The sequence below is a fragment of the Anabrus simplex genome, chromosome 3 (assembly GCF_040414725.1).
Source record: "Anabrus simplex isolate iqAnaSimp1 chromosome 3, ASM4041472v1, whole genome shotgun sequence".
Taxonomy (NCBI): domain Eukaryota; kingdom Metazoa; phylum Arthropoda; class Insecta; order Orthoptera; family Tettigoniidae; genus Anabrus; species Anabrus simplex.
Window position 1 is genome coordinate 267,309,809 of NC_090267.1, and position 15,855 is coordinate 267,325,663.

A 15,855-nucleotide genomic window follows, 5' to 3' on the forward strand; every position below is an offset into this window, starting at 1 on the left:
AGAACAGCGAAGATTCTACACAACTGGCGCTTGTATGTCATCAGGTCTGTGACCCCCTTCTTCGCTCATGAAAACAAGAACACTCATATCTATGCGCACCATTCCTTCCCTTCATTGGGGGAAAACTTTGCAATCTCAGCAGTCATAGCCTCTCAAATAAAAATATTATCACATTAGTCTGGTACAGTTATCCCCAGACTCACAAATCACATCAGGTAGGCCATGGTGTATGCTCTAACATCAGACTATCTGGAATATATTCAGTATTTCTTTATGTTACATTCATTAGGCCTGGTTCGAGCCTCCTACACAGCTGTGAATTAACCTACCAGAATTTCCTTGAAAACTCTCACTAATCAATGATGGTGACACCTTGTCCAGAGCCTTCTCTGGTTTTCTGAAATCTTATGCTTATCATTAATCTACCATGCACATCCTACTCTTTAAGTTGGCTAGCCCTCTCAGGGATCTTCTCCCAGTTCAATTACTATAAGGCCCTTTTGTCCTTAGCCTCTGGATGATTTTAGCTCTCAAACTACCATAGTTCCAGACAAGAATAACATTATATAATATTACAGTGAATCAAGCCTCACTAACGCATATCCCCTCATATAAACAACTACAACCCAAGCAAGGCTATATACACTAAAATTACACATGCAATGGTCCTAAATCTTCAATCAATCAATCAATCAATCAATCAATCAATCAATCAATCAATCAATCAATCAATCAATCAATCAATCAATCAATCAATCAGTCAATCAATCAATACTGATCTGCATTTAGGGCAGTCGCCCAGGTGGCAGATTCCCTATCTGTTGCTTTCCTAGCCTTTTCCTAAATGATTTCAAAGAAATTGGAAATTTATTGAACGTCTCCCTTGGTAAGTTATTCCAATCCCTAACTCCCCTTCCTATAAATGGATATTTGCCCCAGTTTACCCTCTTGAATTCCAACTTTATCTTCATATTGTGATCTTTCCTACTTTTATAAACACCATTCAAACTTATTCGTCTACTAATGTCATTCCACGCCAACTCTCCGCTGACAGCTCGGAACATACCACTTAGTCGAGCAGCTCTTCTTCTTTCTCTCAATTCTTCCCAACCCAAACTTTGCAACATTTTTGTAATGCTACTCTTTTGTCAGAAATCACCCAGAGCAAATCGAGCTGCTTTTCTTTGGATTTTTTCCAGTTCTTGAATCAGGTAATCCTGGTGAGGGTCCCATACACTGGAACCATACTCTAGTTGGGGTCTTACCAGAGACTTATATGCCATCTCCTTTACATCCTTACTACAACCTCTAAACACCCTCATAACCATGTGCAGAGATCTGTACCCTTTATTTACAATCCCTTTTAGGTGATTACCCCAATGAAGATCTTTCCTTATATTAACACCTAGATAATTACAATGATCCCCAAAGGAACTTTCACCCCATCAACACAGTAATTAAAACTGAGAGGACTTTTCCTATTTGTGAAACTCACAACCTGACTTTTAACCCCGTTTATCATCATACCATTGCCTGCTGTCCATCTCACAACATTTTCGAGGTCACGCTGCAGTTGCTCACAATCTTGTAACTTATTTATCACTGTATAGAGAATAACATCATCCGAAAAAAGCCTTACCTCCGATTCCACTCCTTTACTCATATCATTTATATACACTGACTGACAGAGCAAATGCAACACCAAGAAGGAGTGGTTCAAAAGGGATGAAAGTTGGGGAAAAAACAGAGACGGCATGGACGAATAATTGATGTTTATTTCAAACCGATATGCAGGTTACACAATGCGCACGGCATCGACTCAGTAGGATGTAGGACCACCGCGAGCGGCGATGCACGCAGAAACACGTCGAGGTACAGAGTCAATAAGAGTGCGGATGGTGTCCTGAGGGATGGTTCTCCATTCTCTGTCAACCATTTGCCACAGTTGGTCGTCCGTACGAGGCTGGGGCAGAGTTTGCAAACGGCGTCCAATGAGATCCCACACGTGTTCGATTGGTGAGAGATCCGGAGAGTACGCTGGCCACGGAAGCATCTGTACACCTCGTAGAGCCTGTTGGGAGATGCGAGCAGTGTGTGGGCGGGCATTATCCTGCTGAAACAGAGCATTGGGCAGCCCCTGAAGGTACGGGAGTGCCACCGGCCGCAGCACATGCTGCACGTAGTGGTGGGCATTTAACATGCCTTGAATACGCACTAGAGGTGACGTGGAATCATATGCAATAGCGCCCCAAACCATGATGCCGCGTTGTCTAGCGGTAGGGCGCTCCACAGTTACTGCCGGATTTGACCTTTCTCCACGCCGACGCCACACTCGTCTGCGGTGACTATCACTGACAGAACAGAAGCGTGACTCATCGGAGAACACGACGTTCCACCATTCCCTCATCCAAGTCGCTCTAGCCCGGCACCATGCCAGGCGTGCACGTCTATGCTGTGGAGTCAATGGTAGTCTTCTGAGCGGTCACCGGGAGTGCAGGCCTCCTTCAACCAATCGACGGGAAATTGTTCTGGTCGATATTGGAACAGCCAGGGTGTCTTGCACATGCTGAAGAATGTCGGTTGACGTGGCGTGCGGGGCTGCCACCGCTTGGCAGCGGATGCGCCGATCCTCGCGTGCTGACGTCACTCGGGCTGCGCCTGGACCCCTCGCACGTGCCACATGTCCCTACGCCAAACATCTTCGCCACAGGCGCTGCACCGTGGACACATCCCTGTGGGTATCGGCTGCGATTTGACGAAGTGACCAACCTGCCCTTCTCAGCCCGATCACCATACCCCTCGTAAAGTCATCTGTCTGCTGGAAATGCCTCCGTTGATGGCGGCCTGGCATTCTTAGCTATACATGTGTCCTGTGGCACACGACAACACGTTCTACAATGACTATCGGCTGAGAAATCACGGTACGAAGTGGGCCATTCGCCGACGCCGTGTCCCATTTATCGTTCGCTACGTGCGCAGCACAGCGGCGCATTTCACATCATGAGCATACCTCAGTGACGTCAGTCTACCCTGCAATTGGCATAAAGTTCTGACCACTCCTTCTTGGTGTTGCATTTGCTCTGTCAGTCAGTGTATATAAGAAAACATAAAGGTCCGATAATACTGCCTTGAGGAATTCCCCTCTTAATTATTACAGGGTTACAAACTAACACATGGTTTGCCCTAGGCAGATTATTTATTTATTGACATTAAACATTCATGAACCTTGCTATTCTATCCCATGCTTATACCTGCCAACTTTCGTGTAATGTGGTCTTATTATGTTTGTGGAGTGTAAAGTGTGGTACTAACCTACAACTGTGGATTGCTTAGGCACCTCGTATTGTATCACCTGTGGTGGTTTGGTGTTATATGTTGATGAAAGCTATGGGGTATGGTATCTCAGACTTTCCAGAATTTATATTTTAGAATGACAAACGTGTGGTGCTCAAGTGAATGTATCTTTAAACCAAGTGTTATAAGGTACAATATCTGTGTGCCAATAATGAGAATTGAATTGTGTTGATACACAGAGACAGTGGAGGGTATTTATATACATATGTGTGCTTTGTAGTGAACTCTCAACGGACTGGCTGCAGATGGTAGCCTCGGCCTCGCTTTTGGTTTTCCACTGTTTCGTTGTTGTTATAAATATGGAGTCTTCCAGCGGTATTTTGTGAGTGTATTCTTTGTATATTTTGGTGTGTTGATGAGGTGCTCATGCACAAATGTTATTCAGAATATAGTTAGTTATTTTAGAATCAGTGGAGTTATTGATGAACCTAGGTGCAGTTCCTACCTATTTAGTCATTTTCAGAAGGTTGGGTAAGGCCTGAAGCAGATGTACCAGTACGCAGCTTGATGTACACACCCCGGGAGAGAAGGAATTATCATGCTCCATCAAGATTCAAAGGATCCATTGTGGTGAACTCTGGCGCCCATACTACGACATTTCGGTTAATTATTTTTATGAATTTATCTTATTTTAATTACGTTAGTAATTTATTCAGTTATTTATTAATATATTTTTAATTAGATTACCATTTACACCATAGCATGAGGTGATTAAGTATTTTATACATATTTGATTATTTTAATCATAATTGACTCGGGACACTAGATAAATCCAATCAATATTCTCTGTTGTTCCAGTTTTCCATTATGTGGCTCCTAGGCGTAAATACCCGTTAATCTCGCAAGCATTCCAGTACTGTTTCTTCCCGCTTTTTTATACTCGCAGTTGGCATGTAGGTGGTTCCGTTAGCAGAGTTGGAGATTAATCTGTGAATCCCACTCGCATTCTCACTTTGTTGATCTACGCATCCCAGTTTTGGGTGGCCCAGATCTGGCGCGTTTCCTTCATTCACATCCCCGCACTAGTTTTAATATATGCATGAGGTATTCAATAAATGACAATACCACGCAGGTGTGGTACATTATAATATACAGTATAAATGATATGAATAAAGAACTGGAATCAGAGATAAGGCTTTTTCCAGATGATGTTATACTGTATAGAGCAGGGATGGCGAACCTTTTCCAACTAGTGTGCCATTTTAAGTCTGGTTTATTATTCTCAACTGTTGACTGTGCCACTTATTATTTTCCTTCAAGGAATGGCTGCAACCTACAACAATCCCCCCCCCCCCCCCACCAATCGTGACTTCCTTTCCAAATTCCCAATTATGTTTCATAATATGTTATTTATTTATTTATTTATTTATTTATTTATTTATTTATTTATTTGTCTGTCTGTCTGTCTGTCTGTCTGTCTGTCTGTCTGTCTGTCTGTCTGTCTGTCTGTCTGTCTGTCTGTCTGTCTGTCTGTCTGTCTGTCTGTCTGTCTGTCTGTCTGTCTGTCTTGTAAATACAGTTGTTTGTATGCTCAGTGGCCGTATTTTGCAAATACTGAAAATATACATTTTAAATATGAAAGTTTTGAAAATACCTATTTTTATTTGTAAATAAATCAATAATAAGCTCCAATTGAACCACACTTCATTATTAAATATCATTACCTGCATTACCTGGCGAGTTAGGGGCACGCAGCTGTGAGCTTGCATCTGGGAGATAGTGGGTTCGAGCTCCACTATAGGCAGCCCCGACGAAGGTTTTCCGTGGTTTCCCATTTTCACATCAAGCAAATGTCGGGGCTGTATCTCAATTAAGGCCACGGCAGCTTCCTTCCCACTCGTAAGCCTTTCCTATCCCATCGTCCCCACAAGACATATCTGTGTCAGTGCGACGCAAATAAATTGTAAAAAGATAAATATGATTAGATATAAAAATCAAAATAAGCCTCCGTGTCTCAGGTGGCAGCGCGCCGGCCTCTCATCACTGGGTTCCGTAGTTCAAATCCCGGTCACTCCATGTGAGGGTTGTGCTGGACAAAGCGGAGGTGGGAAAGGTTTCTTCCGGGTACTCAGGTTTTTCCTGTCATCTTTTATTACAGCAACACTCTCCAGTATCATTTCATTTCATCTGTCAGTCATTAATCATTGCCCCAGATGAGTGCGTCAGGCTTCGGCAGCCGGCACGATTCCCATCCTCGCCGCTAGATGGGGGCTTCATTCATTCCATTCCTGACCTGGTCAAAGGACTGGAAACAGGCTGTGGAGTTTCATTTTCACAAGCTTCATTATCTTTCCATGTTGTCGTAGTTCGTATGCTCAACAATTTAACTAATTTCTACCCCATCACATTTCCGCAAGGAAATCAGAAAAAAATAGCTATCCTTGCTTGTAAGGTCACATTGATGCTTTCATCAAAACACACTGCATAAATCTGGGAGTTAATCCAAATTAGCTTTCAATTACTGTGAAACGTCTTCAACTCTTTTTTATTATTCTATCCCTGTTAGCAGTTCAGCTGGCTGGCATTCCTTTCATTCTGTTAATTATTTGATTATTAGGGAAGTTTTCAAATAATGTGTCGGACATCAATAAGGAAGTTTATTTCAAGAACTCACTGTCAGAAAACTGTTTCCCATGCATGCTAGACTATGCAGTGAGACAGATGGAAACAGACCAACTGATAATATTCCTTGGCAGGAAAGATGATACAAAAGAACTAGTTTGTTTGGGTAATGTTCGATATTTTGTGACACGAACTGTATTTTTTCTTCATTTGGCATGGATCAAACATTTGAGTGATTAGTCTCGAAATGGCGCCTTACATTAAATGTGAGGTATACAATTGTGTTCGATCACAGGCAACACACCTTTCTATCAGTCCGAATTCCCTTGTCCACTGTTGTTGAAAAATCCAGTCACTACCTTTGTTAAGCGTCTGTTCTTTTCGGCACTGAAAACATGTTTCCAAGGTCCGCATACAAAACCACCAGAAAACGACACTGTTATCTCACTTGACTTTCGGACCTATCAGTGTAGCAGTGGTTTTATATTGCACGTTCGGATGGAATTAGTATTTAGATTCTCGATATTTATTTCTTACACGTGAAACACTATCAGATATGTATTATCTGTATTACAAGACGTATATGAAAACAATATGTTTATGTGGCGTGCCACCAAAATTGTGCTCGCGTGTCACCTAGTGACACGCGTGGCATAGGTTCGCCATCCCTGGTATAGAGTAATAAATGTTACAAGATTGTGAACAACTGCATAAAGACCTCGACAATATTGTTAGATGGAAATCAGGTATTTGTATGATGATAAACAGGGTTAAAAGTCAGGTTGAGAGTTTCACTAATAGGAAAAATCCTCTGAGTTTTAATTGTTAAATTGATGAGGTGAAAGTTACTTCTGAGGATCGCTGTAAGTACCTAGGTGTTAATATAAGGAAAGAAACAAGATTGTAAATAAAGGGTACAGATCTCTGCACATGGTTATGAGGGTATTTAGGGGTTGTAGTAAGGATGTAAAGGAAAGGGCAAATAAGTATCTGGTAAAACTCCAACTAGGTTATGGTTCCAGTGTATGGGGCCGTCACCAGGATTACTTGATTCGAGAACTGGAAAAAATCCAAAGAAAAGCAGCTTGATTTTTTCTGGGTGATTTCTGATGAAAGAGTGGCATTAAAAAATGTTGCAATGTTTGGTCTGTGAAGACTTGGGAGAAAGGAGACAAGGTGCTCGACTAAGTGGTATGTAATACCAGTATAGTTGGTCCGTTATTGGGAATTACAAATTTACTCATTCGGGACAAATATTTCAGGTTCCCTATGGGAATCAACATCTATATCATAAGTGGTATGTTCCGAGCTGTCAGTGAAGAGATGGCGTGAAATGACATTAGTAGATGAATAAGTTTGAGTGGTTTTTTTTAAAAGTAGGAAAGATCACAAAATGAAGAATAATTTGGAATTCAAGAGGACAAATTGGGGCAGATATTTGTTTTTTAAGAAAAGGAGTTAAAGAAAGTAAATAAAACGATGGTCGCTGAGAGATTCATCTTCCATAACTTCCCAGTCAACAATGAATGATGCTATACCCTGCGTTGAGCAGGTGACGTCTATGAAAGACTCTTTGAGTTCCCTCTGGAAAAAGTTCGTAAGATTCCAGTGTTATGAACCACCAAGTCTAGGGTCGCTATCCATTCTGCCCAATATTCTCCCCTACAACCTGCAGTTGGTGCCCCCCACAGAGGCGACTTGACATTTAGGTCTCCGAGAATCTAGTAGTAGTAGTAGTAGTAGTAGTAGTAGTAGTAGTAGTAGTAGTAGTAGTAGTAGTTCCTTCTTTTCTACCTTGAAAGATCTTCCTTCAGGTTGTTACTTCTCTGATTTGATATCTTAAGATTTATGAAATCAGTTTGGCACACTCAGATAAATTTATTTAAATATATTTTTAGTTTTAGGCTTGTTTCTCACACTTGGACAACTGTTGATTCTCTTCAAATATGTGTAATTATTTTATCTGCAACTTCTGTCATTATAATCCCTTTTCATTTGTTTCTGTGCATTATGTTTTCATAAGGATATTTTGTTTCAGGGTTGCACAACAGATATAAGTCTAAGGCTTCTTCTACATATATTGAAAATGGTACACTATTTTCTGTCGATTTTGGAAACAATTCTGTGCTGCGAGGATTTCTGTCAACTGATACATTTCTTGTAAGTGATTGAGATACCTTTTTTTTTTTTTTTTTTCATGCAGAGTATTCTGTTGTTTTATATTTGAACCAGGTGCCAGTTTTCAGTGGTGTTAAGCTGTTCTTCTGTAAGTCTTGATAGTCCCAGCACCTTTCTTAGGCATCACTTAACTGTGCCTATCATTCTCTCCCACCATCCTCCCCACCAAGCTGCCCGTGGGGCGATGAACTTCCAAGTTATACCGTCTTTGGCGAGGAATCAATGGGTCTCCGAAGAAGAAGACAGTGCCTTCCAAAGTTCCGACAGTTCTGAATTGGTGGCCTGAAATGTCCTTGCGTTGTCTAGGATATCTCCCCGTGTTTCTTCTCCTGTATAGGCTCTATATAATCCTATAAGTCTAGTTTTCTCCCTTCTCTCACTTGAAGTTTCCCACCCAAGTTCCTTTAACATTTCTGATACACTACTCTTTCTCCAGCTCATTCAGAAAAACAAAGCCGTGAACAATGAAACTAAGGATCTAGCAGATTTAAAAGAAACCGTAAGATATATGATGGACTTCATAACGAATAAAATAAATATAATCATTGAAGAAAAAATTAGGCAGACCCTGAATAGGAATGCAGTGCTTACTCACAAGGATAATGAAGAACTCAATAACAAAACAGTCGGAAGGGATAACGATCATAACTATAGAGGAGAAACAGAATGGACAACTGTAATAAATAAAAGAAACACACAAACGATCAGAGGGACAAGGGTTCAATTAGATGATCTACAAGCTGCTGACAAAATGGCATGGCTTTACCTAGCCAATCTGAAAGGAAACGCAACAGAAGAGAAGGTTAAGAAGTACCTAGAGAAAAATGGAATTAAAGATAATATCCATTGCGAAGAACTTCACGCAAGAAGTGAAAATAAGGCCTTCAAAATAGGTTTCCCTTTCAAATTCCTTGAAGATGCTGTACGACCGGAATTCTGGCCAAATAGAACAATCGTAAGAAGGTTTCATTTTCGGAGAGCAAACCGTGCTGAAGGAGAACTACAATATACATATGCTCCTATGGAACATTGAAGGCATAAAAAATGCTCTGCCTCTCTTTCCAATAGAGACATTAAGCAACTACAGCGCCATTATACTGACAGAAACATTCTTAACACAGGATTTCAACATTCAGGGATATTACGGAATTCAGTCATTCGCCCGTCAGACCACAGGAAGACCATCAGGAGGGGTCTCCATCTTTCTCAAACCAAACTTAGGGAAAATAAAACAAATAAAAGAAGAAAACACAATTACCGTAAAGACCAACCTCTATCAATCATTGGCATGTATGTTCAACCACATATGTCAACAGAGGACACAATCGAAAGAATAACAGAGGCCTTGTCACAAACGCAAACAGATGATAGAGTAATCTTCGCGGGTGACCTAAATGCAAGAATAGACAAACCAGCCGTCAGAACAGAATTGATTAAAGAGGCTCTGGAAGAAGCCGGCTATGTCCTTGTTAATAGTCCCTACATGAAAACGTACATAGCCTCGAATGGAACCAGCGCCATAGATTTAGTCTTTTACAGAGGTACAGACATTAAAAAATTCAGTCAGAAAGCATTATGGACTTCAGCCATAGCCCCGATTAGGAAACATATACCAATCTCGACAGTCTTTGAAATCACTCATAAAGATCAATTGCCAATACAACCAAGGAAGAAAATATCCAGGAAATTAGATCCAGAGAAACTAAGACATATCGGTGATGAAATAGATAAAGTAAGGCTATTAGTTCAACGACATGAACTAACTGAAGCAGTGGAAGTGTGTACAAGAACCCTTCAATCATGCCAAACTCACACGAAAGTAAGGAGATCACAACCATGGTTCAATAAAGACTGTTACAGTGAACGGAAAAAGACCCTCCTGGCACTATATCGAGCGAAGAACACATCGAACCCGAGTCTCCTGGCCCAATACGCCGAACAAAGAAGGAAATATAAATCACTAATCAAGAAAACAAGAACAGAGTACATTGAGGAAGACGCTGGGAGACGTGCTGCAAACGCCCAAAATGACCCATTCCTAGTGCTTAGGAAACCAAAAACTTCAGTAACAAATAATATCTCAATGGAGTCATGGGAAAACCATTTCAAAAGCATTCTCAACCTCCAACACCGATCAACAGCTTTTGAATTAACTCCAGTAACAACGACGGGAAATCACATCCCCATAACGAGGCAGGAAATATATAATACAATAACAGCAGCAAAAAATGGAAAGGCCCCCGGCCCAGACAGCATCTGCACAGAACACCTGAAAGAATCTCTACCTGTCATGTTAGACTACTGGGTAGAACTATTCAACACATGTATGCACACTGGGGAAATTCCAGAGCAATGGAGATTGTCAACAATGTTTAAGAAAGGAGAAACTGACAATCCTGATTCATATCGAGGTATAGCCCTCGAAAATACATCATTCAAAATCTTCATGAAAATCTTAACAATCAGGCTTGCAGAAGAAATAGACTCCCAGATACCAGAAAATCAATTCGGCTTCCGAAAGGGAAGAAGCACACTACCTGCCGTAAAATACCTAATAGAACAAGATACATTGAGGCATCCAGGAAAGAAATATTTTGTAGTCTTCGTAGACTATCGTAAGGCTTTTGACCTTGTTGAAAGAGCAACACTCGTCCAGAAACTCAGTTACCTAATAGGGGTTACACATCCGATAGCAATCATAATCTCGAATATCCTCAGATATAACTATGTCCAAATATCAGACAACATAACCCTATCCAAAAATGTAACCCAAACAAACGGAATCCTACAAGGTGACCCAATCAGCCTAATTTTATTCAACATCATGACAGCAGACATCACAGAAATAATCACAGATACCTCAGCATTGCTTATACTTTATGCAGATGATATGGCAATAGGCTCAGAAAACATAGAAGAGCTCCAAGAGGTCCTCAATAGGCTCACATCATGGGCAAAGAAATGGTTTGCAAATAAACCACAACAAAACTAAACAAATGAACTTTAGGAAATGAGGAAAGCATGCACCTAAAAATACAATAACCATGCACAACAAACCTCTAGACGTAGTGCCGAAATTCAAGTACCTTGCAGACAACCTCCAAACTACTCTAACATCCTACAATATCCACGTCAAAGATAGAGTAGCCGCAGCAATAAAAGCAATCTACAACATTCAACAACCTCAACAAATATCATTGAGTACAGCAATGCTATTATTCAGGACAGCCATATCACCAATAGCGACCTATGGGATTAGCATCACCTGGGAAAAACTCACAATCAGCGACCTGATGACAATAGAAAAAGTCAAGGCCCGATATCTCAAGAGAATTCTAGGCATTGGGAAGTCAGCCCCTTCAAGGTTAACATATGTTCTAACCAAAGAGGACTACTTCATTGACGATATCAAAACACAGTTTTGTCTACCAAACACCAAGCCCTACGAGAATGCACGCCAAACTTTAAACGAGAAACGAAATGCTATTTGGTCCGACTTCTATTCCACGGATGCCATAATGACGGAAGAGTGGAAGCAAGCAAATTACGAGCTACGGCATGTAATTACATGTTACATGTTATGTATATGTCAGATTCTGCCAAACCAAAATCTTCCACCAGCCGAACGAAGATTGTATATGTAACCTGTGCAACGCTCGTTGTGAAAGATACTATGCACAAAACTGCAAAATGAGGACAACCTCAATAATAAGAGTGGCATTAGCATAGTTGACCATCTGTACAAAAACTGTTTTTGCACATTGTGCGCTTTTCATTTAATAATAATAATAAAATTGCCACCAAGAATAAAATTATTGTATTCAAGAAATAGACTCAAATATCACATTGAATTGTCAGTGTCAATTGAATCATGCAATTAAAGAACTGCTTATCTCTTCAACAGAGTGTGAATCTTAAACAGAAAGCTTTGCCAAAACAGTATTAATGTAAAGGTCATTATTTGAAATGCTTGTATATAAATATAAAAATAAACCAAGCAAGTTGACCCTGTAGTTAGGGTTGTGTAGCTATGAGCTTGCATTCTGGAGATGATGGGTTCGAATCCAACCATTGGCATCCCTGAAGATGGTTTTCCATGGTTTCCCATGTTCATACAAAGCAAATGCTGGGGCTTTACCGTAATTAATGCCATATCTGCTACCTTCCCAGTCCTAGCCCTTTCCCATCCTTGTGTCACAGAAAATCTTCGATGTGTTAGTGCAATGTTAAACTACTAGCAAAAAAAAAAAAAAGTAAATATAAAAATAATGCTTCAGTTAATGATGGGTTTTTTAAAAGTTATAAAATAAAAGTGAATGTCGTTCCAAGAAGAGTGTTATAATGGCATGTGGCCTCCGAAGAGGCCTGGTGCAGGTCTTTCGAGCTGACGTATAGGCGACCTGCGCGTCGATGAAAATGGAGCCTTACCTGCGATGAATTCTAGTGGTGAAGACTAGCCCCCGAGCCATCAGAATTAACCCATGAAGATCAAAATCCCCGAACCGGACGGGGATCGAACCAGGGTCTCTCTGGACCAAAGGCCAGCAAGCTAACCATTTAGCCATGGAGCCAGACATGAAGAGCATTAAATTAATTGATGTTCTAAAATTCTGGGCTCGCCATCTACACACAACCATTGCATATTTTGCCCTAGGTTAAAATATGTATATGTCAGACATGCCAGGGTTCCCCAAGATTTAGTTAAGTATTTATAGGGTTCCCTGAAACTCAATAGATTGGGAAACACAGGTCGGCTGGAATAGAGTTCTGATATAAAGAAAGTCTAAAATCTCCACCTTATCAATACATTAGTTTATTTACTCTAAATTAGTAAATTGGTCAATACTGGTTTCAATCCCTTGGGGATCATCTTCAGTTGACATACATGGAGACTTTCTTTATATCAGAGTACCAATCAATATGGAAATGAAGCTGATAGACTATGATGGAATAGAGTTCTGCAGCAAGAGATATGGTGATATGATGATATGGTGGAGGTATGTTGATGTGTGCAAAGGAATAGAGATTATGTTGTAAAGTCTGTAGATTAAGATGGTGTGTCTGGTTTTTTAAATAAATAACTAATCCTGGTTCATAACAAATTGTTATTCATTCAATTTCAGTATGACCATTGTAATAAAGTACTTCCTCATTTGTCCTAGATTGGTCATATTCCCATGAAGAATATAACGTTCGCTGAAATAGTGGACTTACCAGCATTTTACTTATTCTCAAAGGCAGACGGAGTTGTTGGAATGGCATATAGTACATTTGCAGTAGATGGTGTGGTGCCTATCTTCTACAGCTTGATCAAGAGAGGACTTATAAAAAAACCAATATTTTCCTTTTACTTGAACAGGTATGTCTCTTTCATTTATATTGCAATGAAAATAACTTTTTTTTTCATTTTTTTCATTTTGTTTTCATGTTTTGATGTTCTAAATCTCCTTTAGAGTTATAAACATGTGATCTATGATACCAGATTATTATTATCATCATCATTTAAGGTAGGTAAAATATGAAGTAAAAATAGAGAGAGATGTGTGCAATACATAAAATAGATAGAAAAATGCAACAAAAACAGAAATGTACAAAATATAAGTACATAAATACATACTAAATACATAAATTAATAAATTAAAAATGTTAAATAAGAGGGCGGGTCAAATATAAACATGAATTATTTTTAAAAATTTATTGCATCAACCAAAGAAACTACACATATAGAGATCACTTTTCTGCATAATATCTTGCCTTCGATACACATTTTCTCCATCAGATTGGTAAGTTCTTGATGCCGTCCTGATACAAAGAAGAGGGACGTGTGCGGAGCAGGTTGCGCACAGACTCTTCTACACTTGTATCACTTGCATGATCATCGAACCACTGTCCTCCTAGGTCTTGTTTGAGTGTTCTAAACAAATGGTAGTCGTGGGGCAATAAATCTAGACTGTACGGAGAGTGTTCCAGACGTGTCCAGTGAATTTCTTCCAGTTTTTCCCGCGTTAAAGCGGCAGTATGCGGTCTTGCATTGTCATGGAGAAGAAGAATATTTCGGATCTGTTGCCGGCATCACTTGTTGCAATATGCAGCTTTTGCTTCATCCAAAAGGCAACAGTAATAGGCTGCATTAATTGTCCATTGTTCGTGAAGAAAATCCACCACCAAAACACACGTGGAGTCCCAGAAAATGGTTGCAAGCATCTTTCCAGCAGATGGATGTGTTTTGGCCTTGACCGAACCTGCTTTGTCTTTGCCGACACTCCATGCTTGCTTTGACTCTGGGGTGTAATGATGCATCCACGATTCATCACAAGTCACAATACAATGCAAGAAATCCTCTCCTTCCTCCTCATAGTGATACAGGAGTCTCTGACAAACTTCCTGGTATAAAGTTTTTTGTTCCCGGTTGTGGAGACGAGGAACCCACCTGGCAGACAATATTCTAAAATGGAGTTCATCTCGGACGATGGTTTGAACACTTCTGTAACTTATTCGTATGCCTAAAACAATTTGCAAAATTTTTATTCACTGATCTTCACCAATAATGTCACAAATGGCAACAATGTTGTCTGCAGTGATGCTTGCCCGCGATCTCCTTTTATGAGGTTCATTTTTCACAGCTTCCCTTGCTGCCACAAAAGTTTTAGCCCGTGCACTCGAGTCTGTGAAAGTGTTCCTTCCCCAACCTGTGTGCGAAGCCATCTCAAAATTTCGGAAGGTTTGGTGCCCTCTTTTGCAAGAAATTTGATGATAATGTGTTGCACAACAAACGTGTGCACCTCTTGTTCACTCATGGCGTACTGAAGCACGCCAGTTCTCCACCGTCATTCGCATGTGCAAACCTTTTCTCCAGACACCCCCACCAACATTCTGGCAAAGCCACGCCTCAGAATTATTACTAACAGTTGTGGTACATTCAAATTCCTGTTTATATTTGATTCGCCTTTGTAAATTAGGATGTCTAGTTATTGATGCTGCCAGAAGGTCGTCGATGGTTCCGGAGAAGAGGCTCTATGTGGGAATCTGAAGGTGATATGTTGCTTTGTCTGGAATTCTTCACCACAGTCACAATTTGAAGAAGGTCGAAGGTCCCAAGAATGCATTGCAGAGACACTTCTTCCATGTCCAGTGCACACTCTGTTTAATGAGACCTGCACAATCCGTGGAAGATGAAATCTGGGCACGGCTTCCGTGGGGTCAAAGATCGACCTCTGTTCATCGGAGGTCTTAGCAGTCCATTCTTCATTCCAGGTTTGCAGTTCAGAGTAATTTTCATCAATTTTTGAGCCAGCAGCAGGGGAGGGTGTCTGGATTTCAGTCAGCTTATTGCGATTCTATGTGTGTCTTGGTGAAGTGATTTATTGGCCTGTATTTTATTTCCTTCTCAGACAAGATTGTTCATGTGGTGCAGACATGGAGGAAGGATGTTTCTGCTGTGGATCCCAATGTGCTTCCAGAGAGCTTAGATAGGATGTTGTTTCTTGTACTTATTTTGGCTGCAAGGTTGCAAAGATATTTACTGTAGGACAGTGTTACCTTAAGATATTGTGGGTTTGGGTTATAGGTAAAATGCTGTCGTGGAGAGTCACCTTCAAGATGGTTTGGGCCAGTATGTTACTCAGATGAAAGCAAGATGTTTCTGTTTAGGTTGTGCTAGGTGTCAGACACTACTTTTGAAGGAAATTTGTAAGTAAGCAGAAATCTTTCATTAGCATTCACTCAAGGCTGTTAAATATTTTTGGCCATGCAGTTAGGAGC

General features: G+C 40.5%; 1 protein-coding gene across 1 annotated transcript in view; it reads left to right on the top strand.

The window, feature by feature from the left end:
- The window catches only part of LOC136866232 (lysosomal aspartic protease), a 139,649-nt gene that overhangs the window by 34,514 nt on the left and 89,280 nt on the right, over positions 1-15,855 (top strand). The window contains exons 3-4 of the mRNA XM_068226659.1: positions 7,955-8,076; positions 13,257-13,453. Of these exons, the coding sequence (XP_068082760.1) occupies positions 7,955-8,076; positions 13,257-13,453 (319 nt within the window). The remainder of the gene's footprint in view (positions 1-7,954; positions 8,077-13,256; positions 13,454-15,855) is intronic.